Source organism: Symphalangus syndactylus, chromosome 1 (genome assembly GCF_028878055.3).
Source record: "Symphalangus syndactylus isolate Jambi chromosome 1, NHGRI_mSymSyn1-v2.1_pri, whole genome shotgun sequence".
Classification (NCBI taxonomy): domain Eukaryota; kingdom Metazoa; phylum Chordata; class Mammalia; order Primates; family Hylobatidae; genus Symphalangus; species Symphalangus syndactylus.
The window spans coordinates 79,193,793-79,218,022 of record NC_072423.2 but is presented as its reverse complement, the minus strand read 5'-3'; the positions used below and the strand labels follow the sequence as shown (position 1 = coordinate 79,218,022).

General features: G+C 46.4%; 1 protein-coding gene and 1 long non-coding RNA gene across 5 annotated transcripts in view; one reads left to right on the top strand and one right to left on the bottom strand.

Annotated features, from left to right (window-relative positions):
* The window catches only part of SEH1L (SEH1 like nucleoporin), a 33,174-nt gene extending 29,687 nt beyond the window's left edge, over positions 1–3,487 (bottom strand). For 2 of the 4 annotated variants that reach the window (XM_055239404.2, XM_055239387.2), the window contains exon 1: positions 3,174–3,487. In XM_055239404.2, coding sequence (XP_055095379.1) covers positions 3,174–3,284 — 111 coding nt within the window. In that variant the 5' untranslated portion in view covers positions 3,285–3,487. Of the gene's footprint in view, positions 1–2,077 lie in introns of all 4 variants that reach the window. The other 2 variants (XM_055239396.2, XM_063641500.1) reach the window with 1 other exon arrangement.
* Positions 3,488–3,693: 206 nt separating this feature from the next.
* On the top strand, positions 3,694–22,464 carry LOC129460835 (uncharacterized). The gene is made up of 3 exons (XR_008650319.1): positions 3,694–4,114; positions 10,539–10,827; positions 22,334–22,464. It is a non-coding gene; the product is annotated as an uncharacterized lncRNA (long non-coding RNA).
* Positions 22,465–24,230: the final 1,766 nt, after the last annotated feature.

Here is a 24,230-nt window from a genome sequence, read left to right as displayed (position 1 = left end):
GGGAGACAGAGTGAGACTCTGTCTCAAAAAATATATGTACATTGAGAACCCTGAATGTGTCAAGCACTGGGCCAAGCACCAAGGGATTCAGGAAGCTGAGCTCTATTAGGTAACAGAGACAATTAGTTACAGTCACTATGCTTGGAGACCATTTTAAACAGCAAAATCACCAATAGAAAGAACAAATAATCATTGCACTAAATAGATCATGAAAAACACCTGCTTACAGTATGAGCCAAAATAGAGTATCGCCTGGTTTCACCTCAATGGGAAACGTCTGTCCTGAGACTCAAACTTTTCACCGCTCCTCACACATGCACAAATGACTGCGAAAGCAGTGTGACTTTCGGGGTACAAGTGAATTTCAGAGTAGACAAATTCAAAAAATACAGAATCTACAAACAACAGGCTCAACTGTACATGTAACAAATGGTAAAGCAAAAATATTGAAACCAGGCATGGTGGTGCACACCTGTAGTCCCAGCTACTCAAGAGGCTGAGGCAGGAGGGATTACTTGAGCCCAGGAGTTTAAGGCTACGATCACGCCCGTGAATAGCCATTGCACTCCAGCCTGGGCAACATGGCAAGACTCCATCTCAAAACAAAAAAATTGAACCTTATTATCCAGAAAAAATATAGATTACAATAAGAAGGTGCCAATTTCACCTGTTAAAAATGTAGTGAGGGCAATAACATTATCAAATTAATACTATCACTGGCAGTATAAAACGGTACGACCTGCAAAATAGCAACTTGTCAATTCTCTTCAATAGTTTTTAAAATATCCACTAATTTATCTTCTAGAATTAGCCTAAGAAAATCATTCAAAATACATAAAATGCTAAACTAATGAAAATTTTCAGTGCAACACTATTTCTTACAAGACATATATGTATATACACACACTCTACCATGACAACTTAAAACGTTAAAGGAAAAACAGAGGAAATCAATAAATATTAACACACAGTAGCAACAAGTTTATAATTTTTTCACTTTCTAAAAAGAAAAATATATTACTTGCTCAATTAAAAATATATACAAATAAATATATGGCTCCTCCTTTAAAAAAAAAAGTACTCTGGAATAAATGGACCTAACAGGGCTGGGCAAGGTGACTCACACCTGTAATCCCAGCATTCTGGGAGGCTGAGGTGAGAGGATCACTTGAGCCCAGGAGTTCGAGACTAGCCTGGGCAACGCAGCAAGACTCTGCCACTACAAAAAAAAAAATGTTTAATTGGCCAGGCGTGGTGGCGTGCACCTGTAGTCCCAGCTACTGGGGAGGCTGAGGTGGGAGGATGGCTTGAACCTGGTATGTTGAGGCTGCAACAAGCCAAGATAGCACCACTGCACTCCAGCCTGGGTGACAGAGCCAGACTCTGTCTCAAAAAAAAAGAAAAAAGAAAAAAAAATTATACTAAGTGAAATAAACCAAATATAAAAGGGCGAATATTCTATGATTCTATTTATCTGAGGTACCTAGAATATGCAAATTAATAGAAAGCAGTAGAATAGAGGTTACCAGAGAATGGGGTGGGGGAACAGGGTGCTCTCGGGTACAGTTTCAGTTTAGGATGATGAAAAGGTTCTGGAGATGGGCAGTGGCGACGCTGCACAGCAATGTGAATGCTGTGCTCAATGCCACTGAATTCTACACTTTAAAACGGTTAACGTGGGCCGGGCGCGGTGGCTCACGCCTGTAATCCTAGCACTTTGGGAGGCCCAGGTGGGCAGATCACGAGGTCAGGAGATCGAGACCATCCTGGCTAACATGGTGAAACCCCGTCTCTACTAAAAATACAAAAAATTAGCCGGGCGTGGTGGCGGGCGCCTGCAGTCCCAGCTACTCGGGAGGCTGAGGCAGCAGGATGGCGTGAAACCGGGAGGCGGAGCTTGCAGTGAGCCGAGATTGCGCCACTGCATTCCAGCCTGGGCGACAGAGCAAGACTCCGTTTTAAAAAAAAAAACAAAAACAAAAAACGGTTAACGTAGTTTATTACAACAAAAATACACTTGTTTTAAAAAAGAAACTACATCTTTTAAGAATTGCAATACTATTTATAAAAAGTTTACCTTTGAGAGATCACTGGTATCAAACTCGAATGTGAAAAAGGAAAAACTGTCCTTTAGATTTCCAGTTACTCTGGAGTTGTCGAGAACCAAATAATCCGCACTCCAGCTTTCATTTATCCTGCAACACATCTGGGAGGTTCCTAAATCTCATATAGCATCCCCACTTTAGAAATTCTGCTTGTTGGCCGGGCGCGGTGGCTCACGCCTGTAATCCCAGCACTTTGGAAGGCCGAGGCGCCAAGGCGGGTGGATCACGAGGTCAGGAATTCGAGACCAGCCTGGCCCACATGGTGAAACCCTGTCTCTACTAAAAAATACAAAAAAATTAGCCGGGCGTGGTGGCATGCACCTGTAATCCCTGCTACTTGGGAGGCTGAGGCAGGATAATCGCTTGAACCCGGGAGGCGGACGTTGCAGGGATCCGAGATCGTGCCATTGCACTCCAGCCTGGGTGACAGAGTAAGACTCCGTCTCAAAAAAAAAAAAAAAAGAAATTCTGCTTGTCGGAAGTGTCTACAGACGTTTACGGGAACTTCAAGAAACAAACCCTCCGATTCCTGGGCAGCAAGCAGAGAAATCATCGGATGTAAATGGTTTGTATTTTTCTTCCTTGGCGTAACAAAGCGAGCTCCTGCTCTGAACCCACGGAGAAAACCATGTGCCCTGGTGAGAGAACACCAGCGGAGCACAGAACTCGACGCAGCGCCAGCCAGGCAAAGTCTCCCACCAGGTCCCACTGCAGGTCCTCGGGTGAACAGCGCGGGCAAGACCCACGACGCCGAAGCTGACGGTGGGACACCCGTGTTCCCGCCAGCAGCCCCGGCAGCGCGGCCTGGGAGAGGGCCCGGCGTACCCTGCGGGCGGGAGCGCGCACGTGGCACCAGCTGCGCAGGCGCACGGGAGGGCGGCCGGCGAGGCCGCTGTGACCCCACAATACGCGGGCGGGGAGAGCTTCCGCCCGGTCCAGCCAGGGCTCGCCCGCCACCCCACAGCTTCCAGCGGCGTCATTGAAACCAAGACACAGCCCCGTTCCCCGCGCCGCCCACCCACTCCCCCTCCTTCTGGGGTCGGCCCCGCCCGCAAGCGCCGCGCGCACCTTAACGCTCTGATCGCTGGAGCAGGTCGCCATCCGCCGCCCGTGGAAGTCGAAAGAGACATCGTGGATGAGATCCTTGTGGTCCGCCGCGATGCTGCGAGCCACAAACATGGTTTCCGTCGGGCCCGCGCCTCCGAAGAGGACAGTAGCGGCGGCGGCGCGCGGCCCACAGCCCAGCCAGACCTCGCAGCCGGGGAGCGCACGGCGCGTGCTGCCCACGCCCCCGCACCGCCCCTGCCCATCAAGCCCCGCCCACACATCCCTGTCCTTCAAGCCTCGCCCCACCCACCGGCAAGCCCCACACAGTCAAGTCCCACACAGTCCCTTGGCCCCTCAAGCCCCGCCCACGCCCCTGCCCATCATGACTTGCCCCACCCTCGGGTCCCTCAAGCCTCGCCCCGCCCCTGGCCCGTCAAGCCCCGCCTACCCCACCCCAGGGCCGTCATGCCTCGCCCCACCCTCCCGCCCCCTCAAGCCCCGCCCTGTTCCCGGCTCGTCAATCCTCGTCCCGCCCCCGGCCCGTCATGCCCTACGATCCTGGTGCGGGCTACTCCAGGCTCTGACCGTTCGGCGGCGGAGGCTGCTCTGCAAAAGGCGAGTTACCTGTGCTGAGAAGTAGTAAGAGCTTATTGGTATACTGTGCAAATGAAGAAAGATGAAAAAGTGAAGACTGCCTCTCACGGTCCTCGGCGCCGAATCATTTAAGTCGACGTTTGGATGTGTTTCCCCCTAGACACGTGCGAGGCGCGCGGAGCAGGTGGAGAAGGCGAACCGTGGGTTTGGTCTGGAGCCGCGCTCCGCCGGGACGGCTGAAGAGCAGGGAGGGCCGGGGAGACGCCTGAGGGGATGACAAGCAGTCCAGGCTCGGCAGCCGAAGAGCGAAGGCTGGACGGAGAGGAAAGGATCAGAAGTAGTAGTTTAAATGTGTCAAGATTTTACAGGTGGAACAGGCCTGGGGGTGCTAGGAGCCACCACTGGGGTAGGGAAATAGTATGAATTAGAAGAGTCCGCTTGTAGAAACGTGTCATCCCGGGGGAAGGAAGCGGCCGGGGGAAGTGGGCTGCCTGCTAGCCGGGAGCCAGAGTCCTCCGGGGAAAAGGAAGTGAAGAGGGCCAGAGCCCCTGGGAAGAGGCCTGGCTCAGATCAAGGATTCTGCCAAAACCGGAAAGTAGAGGAGCCTCTTCCGAGACGCCAACGACTCAGGGGGTTTTGCGTATCTGGAAAAGGCATTCTAGAGGGCGTAGTGGTAAAGTTAGGATGAGAGACAGTGGAAGCTTGCGTCAGGGGAGCGAAAGTACAGAAAAAAAAAATGAGGCTGCAGAAGGGACTTGCCCTTTGGATTTTGGCCAGGAATGACAAAAATGTGAGGTATGGTACAATTAGCAGGCTGGAAAGTGTTTTAAATGATTAGTCCCAGCTGTCCCCTGATGGATTGCACAGAAACCTGCAAAGAGAAGTGGCGCAATGACCTGACCTTTTTCAACCATAAATAAGATTTTATTGCTACTTTTTTTTTTTTTTTTTTTGAGAGGGAGTCTTGCTCTGTCGCCCAGGCTGGAGTGCAGTGGCGCCATATCGGCAAGCTCCGCCTCCCGGGTTCACGCCATTCTCCTGCCTCAGCCTCCCGAGTAGCTGGGACTACAGGTGCCCGCCACTACGCCCGGCTAATTTTTTGTATTTTTTTTAGTAGAGACGGGGTTTCACCGCGTTAGCCAGGATGGTCTCGATCTCCTGACCTTGTGATCCGCCCGCCTTGGCCTCCCAAAGTGCTAGGATTACAGGCGTGAGCCACCGCACCCGGCCTTTAAGAGGTGGGCCCCACCTCTTATGATTAACTGATAACAACTATAACTTTTTTGAAGGTCAAAGACACTCATTTCCAAAGAAAGTGCTCACTATAAAAGTCCAATCCAAATATATGGATTATTATAAAAATATCAAAACAGTTTAAAAATTATTGTAATTAAATTTAAATACAGACAGTAAACAGATCAGTGGTTGCCAGAGATTGTCAGAGTGGGAGTGAAGTGTTGAACTAGGTGAAACATTGGATTTTTAAAAATAGACTTTAGTTTTTAGAACACTTTCAGGTTCACAGCAAAATTGAGCAGAAAATAAGAGTTCCCGTATGTACCCCTACTGTCACACATGCACAGCATCCTCCACTGTCAACATCCCATACCAAAGTGGTACCTTTGTTATGATCAGTGAACCTACATTGACACATCATTATCACCCAAAATTCAGAGTTTGCATTAGGATTCACTCCTGGTGTTTTATGCTATGGGTTTTGGCAAATATATAATGACATGCATCCACGATTATAGTATCACGCGGAATAGTTTGCCCTGAAAATCGTTAGTGCTCCTGTTCATCCCTTTCTTCCGACAACACCTGGCAACCGTTGATCTTTCCACTGACTGCATGGTTTTGACTTTTCCAAAATGGCATATAATGGGAATCTTGGAGTGGCTAGCCTTTTCAGATTGGCTTCCTTCCTTATAGTAATATGCATTTAAGCTTTCTCCATGTCTTGTCTTGAGAGTTCATTTCTTTTTAGTGCTGAATATTATTCCATTGTCAGGCTGTAACAGTGTTTATTCATTCACCAACTAAAGGGCATTCTGGTTGTTTCTGTGTTTGGGCAATTATCAATAAAGCTCCTACAAACATCTGTGTACAGGTTTTTGTGTGGACATGTTCGCAACTCCTTTGGGTAGATACCAAGAAGCATGATTGCTGGATCATATTGTAAGAATAAGTTTAGTTTTGTTTTTTGGGGTTTTGTTTTGTTTTTTGAGACAGGGTCTCACTCTGTCATGGCAGACAGTCATGGCTCACTGCAGCTTTAAATTCCCTGGGTTCAGATGATTCTCCCACCTCAGCCTCCCAAGCAGCTGGGACTACAGGCACAGTGCCACCACACCCAGCTAATTTTTCTATTTTTTGCAGAGATGGGGTTTCACCATGTTGACCAGGCTGGTCTCAAACTCCTGGGCTCAAGCGATCCTCCTGCCTTGGCCTCCCAAAGGGCTTGGATTACAGGCATAAGCCACTGTGCCTGGCCTGGTTTTACAAGAAACTTACAAACTGTCTTCCAAAGTGGTTGTGTCAGCCAGGCCTGGTGGCTAAATTACCATGTAATCCAGCACTTTGGGAGGCCGAGGCGGGCAGATTATCTGAGCTCAGGAGTTCAAGACCAGCCTGGGCAACGTGGTGAGACCCCCGTCTCTACTAAAAATACAAAATAAAAATACAAAAAAATAGCCCCAGGAGTGGTGGTGGAGCTGAGATCGTGCCACAGGACTCCATCCTGGGCAACACAGGGAGACACTATCTAAAAAAAAAGAATTTAACACAGGAAACTGATTACATATATATCCAAGGGGTTAATTAAGAGCAAAAAGGGAACATGTGAGATTACCCAGAGACTAGTAACTACGGGAAACTGGGCTGGAAGCGTGAAAGGGAAAATAGTTTTACCCAGAGCTACCGTCATTGACTCTGAGGCTGCTGACATTGGCACCTTTACCACTAGCAGGCAGAAAGCCAGGAGCCAATGCTCCAGCTTACACTGCAGGCATCCAACAGAGCAACAGCCATGGGAGCCCACAATATCTAAACAGCTCAGGTTCCTGGAGCCTCTGCTAGTATTGCTGGAGCTAGGGCTGAATGCTGCTGCTACTGCTGCTGTTCAAATCACCCCTGAGCAGGAAGCCAGGCTCACCCATTGCCACCACTACTCAGCTATGTGAGCTGTCTCCACAAATTGGAGAAAAGGTCTTCTTCCTCCTATATCTGAATCCCCTACTGTCTCTCAATGGCAGAACCTAACTAGAAATAGAGAGCTAATAAGAGTCTGGAAAAACAAGTTTGGAGGTTTCCAGTTCGTATTCTGGAAAGAATACGACCTACAATGAAGGCTGGGCATGGCAGCTCGCACCTGTAATCCCAACATTTTGGGAGGCTGAGGCAGGCAGATCACTTGAGGTCAGGAGTTCAAGACCAGCCTGGCCAACATGGTGAAACCCCATTTCTATAAAAATACAAAAATTAGCCGGGCGTGGTGGTGAGCGCCTGTAATCTCAGCTACTCAGGAGGCTGAGGCAGGAGAATTGCTCTAACCCTGGAGGCAGAGGTTGCAGTGAGCCGAGATTGCACCACTGCACTCCAGCCTGGGCAACAGAGCGAGACTCCATCTCCAAAATATAAATAAATAAATAACCTACAATGAGTTAAGAAGCTTTCACATTTTTTTCCTGCTCTGAGCCAGTTTAAATAGCATAGGAACTGAAAGATTCCTATGAAGATTTTGTAGAAGATTCCATGAAGATTTTGTAGATGATGTTCACAAAATTTTATCAGCCTGATGCCTTTGGTGATGATAGGTATAGTTAATTTTAACTACCTTTTAAAATTATTTTATTCATGGCCTTTTCAGATTTTTTACCTTTTGTCAAGACAATTTTGATCATTTATATCTTCCTTTAAAAAATCAGCCATTTTGTGCTGGGCATGGTAGCTCATGCCTGTAATCTCAGCACTTTGTGAGGCCGAAGTAGAAACATTGCTTGAGCTCAGGAGTTCAAGGCCAGCCTGGGCAACATAGTGAGACCTCGTCTCTACAGAAAAGAAATTAGCCAGGTGTGGTGGTGCACGCCCGTATTTCAGCCACTCAAGAGGCTGAGACAGGAAGAGGATCACTTGAGCCCAGGAGGCAGAGGTTGCGGTGAGCTGAAATCATGCCACTGCACTCCAGCCTGGGCGACAGAGTGAGACACTGTCTCAAATAAATAATCAGCCATTTCACTGAAATATTTAAACTTATTAATATAGAGTTATATATGTTAATGTCTTGCAATTTGTAAAGTCTCCATATCTGATGTAAGCCTTTTTTTCTTATTTCCATTGCTTTTTGTCTTACTACCTTTGTCCTTAACATTTTACTTTTTAATGAAGTATAATACAGATTCCAAAATGTATGCATATCATAAGTGTACACAGCTCATTGGATTTTCACAAACTGAACACATCCATGCAGCCATCATCACCTCGAAAAGGGGAGCATGACTCACACCCTTAAAGCTCCCCTGTGGTCCCTTCTGGTCTCTACACCCCTCCCCCAGCAGTAACTACCGACCTCCTTCCTAACAGCATAGGTTGTGTGATGATTACTTTTATGTGTCACCATGGTTAGGCTATGAAGCCCAGTTCTTTGCTCAAACACTAGTCTAGATGTTGCTATAAAGGTATTTCGTAGATGGGATTAACATCTGCAATCAATTGTGTTCCGTGAAAGGGTCATATTAATATATACGAAGAGACCCTCAGCTGCCGAAGGAGCTGAGAAACCAAAGAAAGAGGCAGACAAATCCAGTTGGTCAGTTTTGGATGATTTATTAGGGGATTATATTTTGGGGGATTTATTAGGGGATTATATTTATTGACTTACTAGGGGAACTTACAGACAGAAGTCTTGGGTCTTGCAGTCTTGGGTGACTGCAAGATAGGCAGATCCCCACTCCATAACTCCCCAGACACACAGCTTGGGAAAAATGCCTACGTGCTCTGGAAGGAACATGTGGGTGGCTATGGTTATCACAGCCTGTGATTTCTGCAACAACAAAGGTGGTTTTGGAGGCAACTTACAATAAATAGGTGTTCCTACATAAAGAGTAATACATCAACTAGACATTTTGGAGACATTCTCAAACTCAGGGTTAGTGGGAACTTACATGGTAGACTGGCATTTTAAATTGGCCAGGGGCGGTGGCTCACGCCTGTAATCCCAACACTTTGGGAGGCCGAGGCAGGCAGATCACCTGAGGTCAGGAGTTAAAGACCAGCCTGGCCAACATGGTGGAACCCTGTCTCTAATAAAAATACAAAAACTAGCCGGGTGCAATGGCGGGCACCTGTAATCTCAGCTACTCAGGAGGCTGAGGCACAAGAATCACTTGAACCAGGTAGGCTGACACTGTATCACACCACTGCACTCCAGCCTGGGTGACAGAGCAAGACTCCATCTCAAAAAAAATAAAAAGTCACTCTTGTCCCTACAAGTTGCCTTTAAGTAAAGGAGATTAACCTTGATAAGGTAGCTGGGCCTCATCCATCCAATTGAAGGCCTTAAGGTAAAAGACTCAGGTTTCCCAAAGAAAAAAAGAATTCTGCCTCAAGTCTGTGTAACACAGAAATCCTTCCTGAGTTCCTAACCTACCCTACATATGAGAGACTCAAGACTGCAACATCCTTTCCTACCCCCTATCCAGCCCACCAGTTTGTCCTAAGGATTTTAGACTTAACAGCCTGCACAATCACATGAGTCAATTGCTTAAGAAAAACCCTTTTGTATTCCTAGAAATAAGAAAGAAAGATGTAAATATTGTCTTGTTTCTCTGGAGAACCCTGACTGATACAGATTTTACAGATTTCATACTGAGAGTGGTTCTAGAAAAACAGAATCTTTTTTTTTCTTTTTTTTTTTTTTTGAGACGGAGTCTCGCTCTGTCTCCCAGCAGGTTGGAGTGCAGTGGCGTGGTCTCGGCTCACTGCAATCTCCGCCTCCCGGGTTCACGCCATTCTCCTGCCTCAGTCTCCCAAGTAGCTGGGACTACAGGCACCCACCACCACACCCGGCTAATTCTTTTTTATTTTTAGTACAGATGGGGTTTCACCGTGTTAGCCAGGATGGTCTCCATCTCCTCACCTTGTGATCCACCTGCCTCGGCCTCCCAAAGTGCTGGGATTACAGGCGTGAGTCACCACGCCCAGCCTAGAAGAACAGAATCTTAAGGATGAGTTTTTGGAATTGGTTCTGTGGTTTCTGGAATTGGTTCTCTAATCTGGTTGGATTTTAATGCAGTAATGACTCTACTTCCAGTGGTAAAGGGAGCACCTATAGTGTGTTATGGCAATAGAGATACCCAAAATATCGCCATTGGACACTCCTACTCAAATATTCATGAGAGGCAAGGTTCTGAGTGACCATATATTTGCCACCTTAGAACATTTTTATCAAATTAATGAGTATAATGAAATTGGCTGGTGCTGTTAATTGTGCTTGACAAGATAGGGAAAGAAAGGATGAACTCAGGGTTTCAAACTCCCAGCTCAACCATTACATAACTGAATGGAAAGTTTCTGTGTCTGCCCTGAAAAAAAAGAAAGAAAGAAAATAAAAGAAAAACACATCTCCTGTAGCCACAGAGCTGACGTTTCTGAAAGCCAAATCCAGAGTATCATCCTGCAAGTGGTTGAATTATGACACAAATTGAATTCCCAACCTCACAGGAGCCTCTGCTGTTAAAGTAAGGGCAGGAATTGGGAAGGAACAGGGTCCTGAATTTTTTCTCTCTCTCCTAGTGCCTTCATATGAGAAGGACACCTAAAAATTTGAATGGGGACCTGTGGGAAGATCCTGGTGAAACTGGGGACATTGAGCTCCTAAATTCTGTGGATTCTTTTTTGCCAGTAGAAGCAAGCCTTCCACCCCATCTGAGGATATTGACTCCGCTATCAAGTGGGAACCTGTGGTGGCCTCTTCTGAGGTAGCTGCCTCAGAAGACACTGCTGATTCCTCAGGACCTACCCTAGGAACCCCTCTTTGCTTCTAGAACTATGACAAGACTCAAGTCCCTACAAGGCCCAAAAGGTGAGATACAAAATGTGACTCAGGAGGTTCACTGAGGTCCAAAAGAACTGCATGATGGTTCCAATTTGTACAGACAAATCTTGGGAATGAGTATTAGGGTGTGGGATAATGATGCAAGGAACATGAAGTTGGATTGGGGGTAATTTATTGAGATGGGCCCACTAGTCAGATCTTCTGGATTCAGTGCTGTACCTCCAGGGCTTAGAAAAGGGCTCTGACAGTTTAGTTTAGCTGAAGTATGGACCAAAAGGTGGCCCACACTAAATAAAGCTGAAATGGCAGAGCTGACTTTGTGTACTGTAGAGGAAGGTATAGGGAGGTTGGAATATTAGATTTAACATGTGACCCCTGCTCACCCACCTTAGGAGCATCCAGAGGACACATCTTTCACCATGACTGAGAAATACATTTGTGAGGGGAGCCCCTGCATCCTTGAGGAGCTCCTGTGGTTGCTTTTCCTCGTAGGTCAGAAATTGCAGTGGGATCTACTGTCACAGAACTGGGAATCCTTAGGTGCAGTGCAGATCATTGGTTTCTGGGATAGAAGGGGACAAGTGGCAACATGTAATTGCCAAAAGCAAGGAGAGCATGGTCACCATAATGGGCAGTAGAGTCAAAGCGGTAATAATAGTCTGACTGGCAGAGACCTATGGCATTGGCTGTTGATCGTGGTGTCCCTAGAAGACAGTAGACGGACAGCCTATTAAATTTTTACTTGATCTGTATAATTAGAAGAGTTCTAGGTCAAGTGAACAAACACCTAACTTGAATCATAAAAACAAAGAGTCGCAGCTCTTCACTCAATTCCCAGACCCAGAATCCCTTGAATGAAGGGAAATCAAGGTCGCCTTGAGGAAGGACCCTGCTACACTGTCAAAAATGTATACTGTTAATCTTCCTCTCAGGTGTCCCCAACAGGACCTAAGGTCTTTTACCATGGTGATTGTACATTGTGAAAAATAAAATAATCAGACTTTAGTGGAATTACTGAACTGGCTCTGAACTCACACTAATTCCAGGAGGCCATTCAGAGTAGGGGCTTATGGAAGTAAAATGGTCAATGGAGCCCAGGTCCATCTCACTCTGGGCCAGTAGGTCCCTAAACCCATCCAGTGGTTACTTTCGCAGTTCCAGGATGCATAACTGGTATAGACCAGCTACTCAGCAGCTGGCAGATTCCCCACACTGGTTCCTGTGGAGTGAGGGATATTGTGGTAGGAAAAGCCAAGTGGAAGCCACTAGAACTGCCTCTTCCTAGGAAAAATAGTAAACCAAAAACAATCCCAAATTGCTGGAGGGATTTCAGAGATTAGCGTCATCATCAAGGACTTGAACAAAGCAGGGATGGTGACTTCTACCACATCCCCTTCAATTAGCTTATTTGGCCTGTGCAGAAAAAAAGATGGCTCTTGGAGAATGACACCTGTATACTTAACCAGGTGGCCACCCCAATCGCAACTGCTGTTTCAGTTGTGGTTTCACTGCTTGAGTAAATTAACACATGCCTTGGTGCCCTGGTACTTGGTGTGCAGCTATCGATTGGCAAATGCTTTTTCCTCAATATCTGTTAATAAAGATTACCAGAAGCAATTTGCTTCCAGCTAGCAAGGCCAGCAATACATCTTTACTGTTTTATTAGTCTGCTCAGGCTGCCATAACAAAATACCACAGACCGGGTGTTTAAACAACAGAAATTTACTTTTTTTGTTTTTGTTTTTGAGACAGAGTCTCGCTCTGTCACCCAGGCTGGAGTCCAGTGGCACGGTCTTGGTTCACTGCAACCTCCACCTCCATTCAAGCGATTCTCCTCCCTCAGTCTCCCAAGTAGTTGGGATTAAGGCACACACCACCATGCCCGGCAAATTTTTGTATTTTTGGTAGAGACAGGGTTTCACCAAGTTGGCCAGGCTGGTCTCAAACTCCTGACCTCAGATGATCCACCCACCTCAGCCTCCCAAAGTGCTAGGATTACAGGCATGAGCCACTGCACCAGGCCCAGAAATTTACTTTTTCACAGTTCCAGAGGCTAAAAGTCCCAGATGGAGGTGCTGGCAGATTTGATTTCTATTGAGGACTCTCTTCTTGGCTTGTAGACAGCCACCTTTTTACTGCGTCCTCACACAGCCTTTGTTCTATGCTTATGTGTAGAGAGAAATCTCTGTTGTCTCTTCCTTTTCTTATAAGTTCACCAGTTCTATCAGATAAGGGCCCCACTCTTGTGATCTTATTTAATTTTAATTACCTCCCTACAGGCCCTCTCTCCAAACATAGTCAGATTAGGGGTTAGGACGTCAACATAAGAACTTGGAAGAATACAATTCAGTCCATAAAAATTGTCTTATGTCAGGAGTAGATTAAACTCTCTGTTCCTATCATAATATGGTCTTCAGGGATTTTGATTACCTTTCTTTTCCACAAGATATCACACCAGTTTAGTACATTTATGACATTATGCAGATTGGACCTGATGTAGCAACTGCTCTAGACTTATTAGTAAGAAATGTGCATGTCAGAGAATGGGAAATAAATCCAACTAAAATTCAGGGATCTTCTCCCTCAGTGAAATTTCCAGGGATCCAATGGTGTAGGGCATGTCAAGATATTCCTTACAAAATGAAAGACAAGTTGTTGCATTTGGCTCCACCTATAACCAAAAAAGAGGTACAATGCCCTTTTGGATTTTGGAGGCAAGACATTCTTCATTTGGGTGTGCCACTCCAGCTCATCAACCAAGTGACCCAAAAAGCTGCTAGTTCTGAGTGGGGCCCTTGGCTTCTAGTCCTGCCACACAATCTTATCTGTTCCAGCCCCCATCTATGGCCTCATACAGGGTTTCCTACAATCAGTTGACTGAGGAAGACAAGACGAAATATACCAGGCACATAGGTGGTTCTGTGTGATATGCGGGCACCCCAATATGGACAACTACAGCATAATAGTCCCTTTCTGGGACATCCCCAAGAAACAGTGGTGAAGGGAATTCCTCCCAGTGGGAGCAATCCCCAACTTTGGGCAATGAATCCAGTGGGTTTTTTTTTGAAAGGAGACATGGCAAGAGGTATAATTGTATATTCACTTATGAGATTTTGCTTGATGGTCAGGGATTTGGAAGGAACATTATTGGAAATTGGTGACAAGGAAATTTGATGTCTCTCTCTCTCTGTGAATGAGCAAAACATGGAAGATATTTGTGTTCCATATGAATGCCCACCAAATGGTGACATCTACAGAGGAGAATTTTAATAATAGGATAGAATGACCTGTTCTGTGGATGCAAGGCAGTCTCTTTCCGTAGCCACCTGGTCATGCCCAATGAGTTCATGAACAAAGCGGCCATGGTGTCAGGATGGAGGTTACACATGGGTTCAGCAACATGGACTTCCACTCACTAAGGCCAACCTGGCTACACCCACCACCAAGTGCCCAGTCTGTCAGCAGTAGATTCCAACACTGAGGCTCCAATATGGCACCATTCCCCAGGATGATCAGCCAGCTACAGGTGGCATGTTGGTTACATTGGACTCCTTCCATCATGGTAGGTCGGTATTTTGTCCTTCCTGGAGTGGACATTTAATCTGAATATGGATTTGCTTTCCCTGTACACAATGCCTCTGCCAAAACTTATCCATGGATCCAAAGAATGCCATATTCACCACTGTGGTAGGTTCTACAAAGCCTTGCTTCTATCCTATTCAGCCTGTTCTATTCTATTCACTGTTCCATTCTGCCTACTGCTTCAGGATGGTGGGGAACATGGTAAGACCAGTGACTTCCATAAGCCTGTGCCCACTGCTGCACTTTTTCTGCTGTGAAGTGAGTGCCTTGATCAGAACGGTGAAACAGCGTTTTGAAGACTCAGATACAGTGTCAGGTGGTAATGCCTTGCAGGGCTGGGGCAGTATTCTCCAGGAGGTTGTATATGCTCTAAATTAGCACCCAAGGGGCTGGGTGTGGTGGCTCATGCCTGTAATCCCAGCACTTTGGGAGGCTGAGGTTGGGGGATCACTTGAGCTCAAGAGTTTGAAACCAGCCTAAGACACATAGCAAGACCCTGTCGCTATTTTTAAAAAAAGTTTAAAAATTAGCTGGGCATGGTGGCATGCACCTGTGCTCCCAGCTACTCAGGAAGCTGAGACGGGAGGGTCACTTGGGCCTGGAAGGCCAAGGCTGCAGTGAGCCTTGATCATGCCACTGCACTCCAGCTTGGGTGACAGAGCAAGACCCTGTCTCAAAATAAATAAATATAAGTTAGCATCCAATATAGGGTGCTGCTTTGCCAATAGCCATGATACGTAAGTCCAGGAATCAAGGGATGGAAACGGAAGTGGCGCCATTCACTATTACCCCTATACTGACCCCCTAGCAAAATGTTTCCTTCCTGTTCTGTGACCTGATGCTCTGCTGATCTAAAAGTCTTAGTTCCAAAGGGAAGAGTGCTTCCACCAGGAAACACAACAGTGATTCCACTGAACTCTCAGTTAACATGCCACCCAGCCACTTGGGGCTCCTCATGCTTCTGAGTCAACAGGCTAAGAAGGGAGCTGCTGTGTTTTCTGGGGTGATTGGTCCTGGCTACCAAGGGAAAATTGGGCTGCTACTCCCCTACGGAGGTAAGTAAGAGTGCATCTGGAGTACAGGAGATCTCAATATTACTCTGCACTGTGATTCAGGTCAATGGAAAACTGTAACAACCTAATTCAGGCCACACTACTAAATGGTCCAAACTCTTCAGGAAGGAAGGTTTGGGTCACCCCACCAGGTGACAAACCATGACCAGCTAAGGTGCTTGCTGAGGGCAAAGGGAATCTAGAATGGGTAGTGGAAGCAGATAGTTATAAATACCAGCTACAACCATATGGCCAGTTACAAAAATGGGGACTGTAATTGTTATGAGTATTTCTTCCTTATTTGGTTACAATAAGGAAGTGTGTGTGTGTTTAGAAAATATCTTTGTCGGCCGGGCGCGGTGGCTCACGCCTGTAATCCCAGCACTTCGGGAGGCCGAGGCCGGCGGATCACGAGGTCAGGAGATCGAGACCATCCTGGCTAACACAGTGAAACCCCGTCTCTACTAAAAATACAAAAAATTAGCCGGGTGAGGTGGCGGGCGCCTGTAGTCCCAGCTACGCGGGAGGCTGAGGCAGGAGAATGGCGTGAACCCCGGGGGGCAGAGCCTGCAGTGAGCCGAGATCGCGCCACTGCACTCCAGCCTCGGTGAAAGAGCCAGACTCTGTCTCAAAAAAAAAAAAAAAAAGAAAATATCTTTGTCTTCTTCTCTCTCTTATTCCCTTATATTACATAAGACATATCTTAGTATTTCAGTTATAGGATACCAAAGAGAAGAGTAAACATGGCCCAAGAACCCTACGTCCTCTTCTGGGGAAGGGTCAGTGTGTCTCTGATTTTACCCAAGATAGTTGAATCAGGTGAGGTGCAAGTATGATTTTGCTGTTATCTGGAGATTAAGTATAGTTTAAGGAGATACGTAGAGGTGCCACGTTGACAAAGAGTTGACTGCAGTAGTTAATTTTATTTATTTATTTATTTATTTATTTGAGACAGGGTCTCACTCTGTTGCCAGGCTGGAGTGCAGTGGTGTGATCTCGGCTCACTGCAAACTCAGCCTCCCAGGCTCAAGTGATTCTCCTGCCTCAGCCTCCTAAGTAGCTGAGACTAAGGTGCGTGCCACCATGCCCAGCTAATTTTTGTATTTTTAGTAGAGACGGGGTTTCACCATGTTGGCCAGGATGGTCTTGATCTCTTGACCTCGTGATCCGCCCACCTCGGCCTCCCAAAGTGCTGGGATTACAGGCATGAGCCACCGCGCCCAGCCTGCAGTAGTTAATTTTATGTGTCACTGTGGTTAAGCTATGGTGCCCAGGTGTTTGCTCAAACACCAGGTCTAGAAGTTGCTGTGAAGATATTTTGTAGGTATGACTAATATCTACAATCCATTGACTTTAAGGAGATTGCCCTCAATAATGAGAGTGGGCCTCACCCATTCAGTTGAAGGACTTGAAAGCAAAGACTCTCAAGAGAACAGGGAAAAAGAAGGAATCCTGCCTCAAGACTGTAACACAGAAATCCTACCAGACTTTTTCTGGTTTGCTGACCTGCCCTACAGATTATAGACCAGCCAGGCCCCACAATCACATAAGCCAATTCCCTTAAATAAATTCATTTAAAATATATCCATATATCTCCCATTAGTTCTCTGCGAAACCCTGACTGGTATAGTTAGTTTCACTTGTTTTGTGAAGTTTCACTTGTTTTGTGCTTCCTGTACATGAAATTACACAATCTATACTTTTCTTACCCAGCTCCTTTTGTTCTACATGACATTTGTGAGCTCCATCCCTACTTTCCTCAGGTTCATCCGTGAACTGTGTGCGCACTGCGGGGTAAGACCCACCATCTGCATGTGTAGAGTTCCTGTGAGACAGGAGCCAGCAGGTGGCACTATGACATCTCATATAGAACTTGGAGATGTCCTTAACTGCAAATTCCTAGGTGTCAGCCACAGCTGAATTTTTCAGTGGTCTGTCACAGGGCAGGCAGCTTATCGTCAAACTAGAAATAAAATCTTTACATTTCTAAATTTGGTGTTAATTGAGTTGATAAAATTTGGCCGGGTGCAGTGGCTCACGCCTGTACCAGCACTTTGGGAGGCCGAGGCAGGCAGATGACAAGGTCAGGAGTTCGAGACTAGCCTGCTCAACATGGCGAGACCCCGTCTCTACGAAAAACACAAAAATTAGCTGGGTGTGGTGGTGGGTGCCTGTAATCCCAGCTACTCGGGAGGCTGAGGCAGGAAAATTGCTTGAACCCTGGAAGTGGTGGGTGCAGTGAGCCAAGATCACGCCACTGCACTCCAGCCTGGGCGACAGAGTGAGAGTCTGTCTCAAAAATAATAATAATAATAAAATAAAATAAAATTGAAGTGCTCAGGACACGGGAGGGCTTCACAGAAGTAAGCTGTGGCAGGGGGAGAGGAGAGGGGCTGATGTGCCCTCAGCCCAGCACTAGGGAGTGTCAACGCCCTGGAGGGGTCTGGGACTTTACTTGCCAGCTAATGTGTTGGGCTGCCACAGACTAGTGGATATGGATACTGGCAGGATCTGTGTTATGTATTTATTTTTTTTTATAGACAGGGTCTCACTCTGTTGCCCAAGCTGGAGTGCAGTGATGCAATCATCGCTCACTGCAGCCTCAAATTCCTGGGCTCAAGCGATCCTCCTGCCTCAGCACCCCCAAAGTTCTGGGACTACAGGCATGAACCACTGTGCCTAGCTAGAAGCCGTGTTATTATTTACAACAATCACTATGGCCATAGTGCCCCCATTTCCTTGCCCTATCTAAGTCCTAGCATGTGGGGCCGGATGACACCCGCACAAGCAGTGGCTTGCAATTCAGGACAGTCTCTGAGCTTGGGGACCCTGAATGTTTCACAATGGACAGTAAGCCTGCCTAGCCATTTGCTCTGGAAAGAGCTGCTCTTTCTATCTTCCAGGCAACTGTCCTTTGTTGTAAGCAGTGTGAGCAAACTGCCCATTGCTTTGGAGAAAGACACTATTGTTTGTCTTCCAAGGCTGTTCATTTCACCAACATTGTTGAAAAGGTAACCCAGAACAAAGGGAAGGCAGACATGCAAAGACTGCAAGGCATGCAAAAATGTGAAACATCCAGGGAGACTCCTCTGGCAACAGGAGTATAGAGGATGAGGAGGGTCCTCTTCCTCCGGGAGGTGTGGTAGGGGAGAAAAATGTGCTGCTAGAATGGAGGAGGTGGCTGCAGAATGGCACCTCTAGGCTTTCTGAGGATTCACATCAGTCCTCTGCACCAGGAGACTGCCATCTGCACAGTAATGGGCTGCCTGGGGCCCATGGCCTTGAGTGGCATTCCCCTCTGGAACTTTTGGGCAGTGGTGTTCTTCTTGTCTCCCCATAGCAAGCACTGGAGAAAATGTCATGCAGACATCCTCTGCTCCTCACTTCTGTGCTCTGGAGGGGGAGCCTATCTAAACCAAAAGAAGCCCCGAGTGCATGTTTTCCTTTCTGATTGAGGTTGAAGGCGAGAGAAGGCTCTTGCAGAGGCAGTAGCAGGGCTGAGAAGGGCAAAGCCAGGTGGCAGGAGCCCAGGAGAGCCACCTTTCTACCTTGGGTCAACAGTCCTGCTGTTGAGGGAAACCCTTGCTATTCTAGCCTCTTTCTTAGTGTCCAAGCAGCAACAGTTGGGGCAGGGATGAAGGGCTCAATCTCTTTCCTGTGAAGGGGTCAGAGAGCATTTTGGATTGACTGCCTTGCCAAAAAGAGTGTATGTTGCAGGCGTGGGATGCCTGCAGTGGCTGGGAATAAGGGAAGGGCGGGTCTTCCTTGCTGACTTCCCTGGGATCTTTTCTTCCCACTATAATTTGTATTATGTATTGAAAGGACACAATTGGAGTAAAATTACAGAATTATAGATTTTCACTGGAGGAAAGGACCTCAGAGATGGCCTAGACCAGTAGTTTCTTAGCTGAGATCCTGGGACTACTCAGGCCTTCATGGATGGGTTTCAGGGATCCAACCTTCTCCTAGTGTGATGCATTTGAGTTTCCAGAAGTTTGTCAGGTGACTGGGATCAAACCATTCCTAGGTGATGGGTAAGTAACAGAACAGATGGGTCTCTGGAGTTTAGGCAAGAAGAAGTCAGTGTAGCCAGGCAGAGTCAGACATGGCTGGGCATCAGGAAGCAGCCCTTGAGCCAGAGAAGTTCTCAGGCCGTTGTGCATCGTGGTGGCAATGGCAGCAACCTTGAGGTCCAGCAACTTCAGCATCCTGCAGGAAGGAAACTTTATGATGCCTTATGTCAAGAATTTAGTATTTAAGCAACACAATAAAAAATGGCTAGGTGTCCCTATTTAGGTGGACTTTGCTGGGGTGTGAGATTCATTTTGTGAGTCCTGAGGGAGAACACTGCATAGACAAGATGGGACCCCAGGTGCCAGACTGGAGGCCCGGAACTTTGTCCTGTAAGCAGAGGTAAGCAATTGGCAGTTCATAAGCAGGGAAACTAGCAACCACTGCAAGAACTGCAGGAATTGCCTCTGGAAGACACTGGAAGAATGAGACAGTGGGGAAGGAAGCACAGGGTCTTCCCAAGCGTTCTTTGCCCAGTACACAGTAAGTTCTTAAAAATGTTTGGACAGAGAGAGGGAAGAAGAGAGAATGCTTCATGATCAGTCCTACCAACATACTTGTAAGAATCAGCTGGGATCCACTTCAATCTTTCTGTAAAGGGAGAAATGGGAATGCATGCCACCACCAGTACTCCTCACTGCTATTGTAACTAACGTTTGCACCTCCTCTTCCCCTTGTCACAAAGGGCAGTTACTGTTCTCAAGTTCCTACGTTGTAATGGGGCTTGTTGTCCTGGGATCTGAAAAAGAAAATAGAGTTTTCGGTTAATGCGACCACTACCCGAGGGCCCATTTATTTGGGACAGCTGATGTGTAATGCTATAGTCTAGGGAGATATGGAAATTTTTTTGTAGGTCACTTTTAAGAAATAGTTTGAGATGGCTCTGGAAACTTTCTGAGCCCTTTGGTTTCCAATATTCTAGGTGAAGATTTAGTCTTCACTCTGACATCTCAACAAAGTTCATTTTGAGCATCACAGTGTGGTGGCTGAATAATGGCCCCTCAAGTATGTCCATGTCCCAATCCCCAGGACCTGTGAATAGGTTACTTTACATGGTAAAGAACCTCTGCAGATGTGAGCAAGTTAAGAGCCTTGAGATGGGGAGATGGTCGTGGCTTGTTTGGGTGGGCCCAGTGTGACGGAACAGTCCTTGTAAGGGAGTTGCAGGAGGGTCAGTGTCAGAGGAGGTGATGTCATTGGAGTGATGCGGCCATGTCTTGCAGTGAGACACTGGCTTCCCTTTGTTCTGGGTTACCTTTTCAAGAATGTTGGTGAAATGAACAGCCTTAGAAGACAAACAATAGTGTCTTTCTCCAAAGCAAAGGGCAGTTTGCTTACACTGCTTACAACAAAGGGCAGTTGCTTGGAAGATAGAGTCGCTCTTTCCAGAGCAAATAGACAGCCCTGGAAGCTGGAAGGGCCAGGGCAGGCACTATGGTCTGAATGTTTGTGTCTCCCCAAATTCATGTGTTTCATTCTAACCCCCAAGGTGATGATATTGGGAGGTGGGGTCTTGGGGAGGTGATTAGGTCATGAAGGTGGACCCTCATGATTGAAATTGGCATCCTTGTAAAAGAGACCCACCAAAAGAGCTAGCTTGCGCCTTCCAGTGAGAAGATGAGCCCTCACCAGGCACCAAATCCATCTTGATCTTGGACTTCCCAGCCTCCATACTATGAGAAATACATTTCTGTTGTTTAGAAGCCACTCAATTTGTGGTATTTTGTTATAGTAGCCCAAATAGACTAAAGCAGAATGGATATTCTCCAGGGGCCTCCTTAAGACTAATTTTAAACTTCTGACCTCTAGAACTGTAAGAACAAATTCGAGTTGTTTTAAGCAAAGTGCGTGGCCATCTGTCACACAGCAAGCCCTTGATTCTCACGAAGAATACTCTGTCGGTCTCCCCTCCCCCTGAGAACTGTGCTGGCCTGGCATGGTGGTCTTCAGCTTTACTTTCCCTTGGAATCCTGTGGAAAAGTTTTGAAGATCCTCTTGCCCAGGATCTGCCCCAGATTAACTGAATGAGAATCTCTGGGAGCAGGACCCAGCATCGTCATCATTATTACTTTTGTAAATAGATAAAAAAATCCACATGACACCGAAATGTACATATTATTAGATGTTTACTTCAAAGACACTTGACAGTTGTAGACACCCCTGTAACCAACATCTGAAACGAGATACAGAGCATCCCCATCACAACCGAAGATTATGTCTATAATGCCCCTTGCAATGAACTCCAACCCCAAGAGGCAACCACTTTCAGACTTTCATCACAATAGATGAGTTTTATCTCTTCTTAGACTTCATATAAATGGAATCACATGGTTTGTTTTTTTGGTAGGTCTGGCTTTTTTTGCTCAAAACAATGTTTTTGAGATTCACCCATGTGGTTGTATGCTCCTTTTTATTGCTGAGTAACATTTGGTTACATGAATCTATCATGATGTATTTATCCATTTTGATGGTGATGGATTTTTGAATTGTTTACAGTTTGGGGTTTTTATGAATGAGGCTGAGGTTTTGAAGCAGGGCCACAGTCTTTGACACTCATCAGAAATGGTTTCTATAGCCCCTCCCACTGGAGCCAGCCAGGTTTGGGATTGCTTCAACTAATAGAGACTAGTAAAAGATTGAACAGTGTCCCTCAAAATTCCCATGTCAAAGTCCTAATCCCTAGTGTGGCTGTATTTGCAGGTAAGACTTTTAGGGAGGCAATTACAATTAAATGAGGTCATAAGGGTGGGGCCCTGATTCAACAGGCCTGGCGTGTCCTCATAAGAAGAGGAGACACCAGAGCTCAGTCGCCCTCCCTCCCCGCACAGGTGCAGAGGGAAGGAACTGGGAGCACACAGCAAGAAACTGGCTGTTCACAAGCTAGGACCTGACCCTGCTGGCACCTTGATCTTGGACTTCCAGCCTCCAAAACTGTGAGAAAAAAATAAATATCTGTTGTTTAAGCCACCTGTCTGTGATGTTTTATTATGACAGCCTGAGTAGACTACTACAGACCCTATGTTACTTCTGAGGCTGTGTTACAAAAGGCCATGCAAATAAAAAGGCCAGGCAGCTTCCCAGAGCTGGGAGTTCTCTGGGAACACTGGCTTTAGGGCTCTGAGCCCGCCATGCTTGGAGGCCACTGCAGACACCCCAAATGGAAGTCCTGGCTGGGCCCAGTCTTCAGCTGCCCAGCCCCAAGGCTGGCGTGTGAGTGGGAGGGCCATTGAGGACAAGCTGTGCCCGACATTGGCAATCGTGGGGCAGACAAGAGCTGCTCTGCTATGCCCCTTCTCAGTTCCTGACCACGGGCAGAATCAATGGGCATGAAAAATGCTGGTTGTATTTCACCAGCGTGGGGGGATTTTTCTAGTCACACTGGATAAACTGGAACAATGTTGTATGAGCATTCTTGGAGAAGACTCTTTTGGGAACCTATTTATTTCTCTCCCCATTAAGTACATAGGAAGGAATTTCTAGGTTGAACATTAATGTTGTTATAAAGATTTGCTCTAGTTCTCCCACATGGCTGTCCTATTTTAAACTCCCCACAGCCATGTGCAAGAGCTTCAGTCACCCTACGTCTTTGCCAACATTGGTGTGATCATCTTTTTGATGTTAGCCCTCCTAGTGAGTTTGAAAGGATTTCTCATTGTCGTTTTATTTTCAGTCCTTTGATTACAAATGATGTTAAGCATCTTTTCATTTGCTTATTGGCTATTCGTATATCATCATATCATCTTTTGTGAAACATGTATTCAAGTCTTTCGCCCATTTTTAAACACTGTGTTGTTTCTCTTTTTTTAGTTAATTTGTGGGAATTCTTTATATATTCCATATACAAGACATTTGTCAGATAAATGAGCTGTGAATATTTTTTCCCAGTCTATGTGACGTTAGTAGTTTTCAAAGCTCCACAGATGACTCCAGCATGTAGCCAAGGTTGAGACCGTTGGCCTAGTGCTTATTTCCTTCTTTTCCTGGAAGGACAAAACTGGGGTCCAGTATGCAGGGTTCGGAATCAAATCATCTGGCTTTGACTTGGCTCCAACACTTGCCTACGATGTGACCCTAGGCAAGTCACTTAAAATGGCTTCATACCTCCATTTTCTCATCTCTAAGATGGAGTTGATAATCGGGCTCTAGAAAGAGTGTTTTAATAATTAAGTAATCATAAGCAGATGTCTATGATGTCACTACATGCACAGATTATGATATTTGCAGGACAGTATCAGGTTTCAACTTAAAATTTCTCATAGTTACATATAATATCTTCTATTTTAGGCAAAATTTTCAGGTCACCAATATTTGCCATAGATAAAAGACTAGGAGTGTGGGGGTTATTATAATGCTTTAGATATATGAGGAAATTGTACAAAATAATATCTCCATGGGGTATTTATTTGTTTTTGTTTTGGGGTTTTTTATTTTTTTGAGATGGAGTCTCGCTGTGTTGCCCAGGCTGGAGTGCAGTGGCTCGATCTCGGCTCACTGCAAGCTCTGCCTCTCGGGTTCACGCTATTCTCCTGCCTCAGCCTTCTGAGTAGCTGGGACTACAGGCACCCACCACCACACCCGGCTAATTTTTTCTATTTTTAGTAGAGACGGGGTTTCCCCGTGTTAGCCAGGATGGTCTCAATCTCCTGACCTCGTGATCCGCCCGCCTCGGCCTCCCAAAGTGCTAGGATTACAGGCGTGAGCCACCGTGCCCTGCCTTTATTTGTT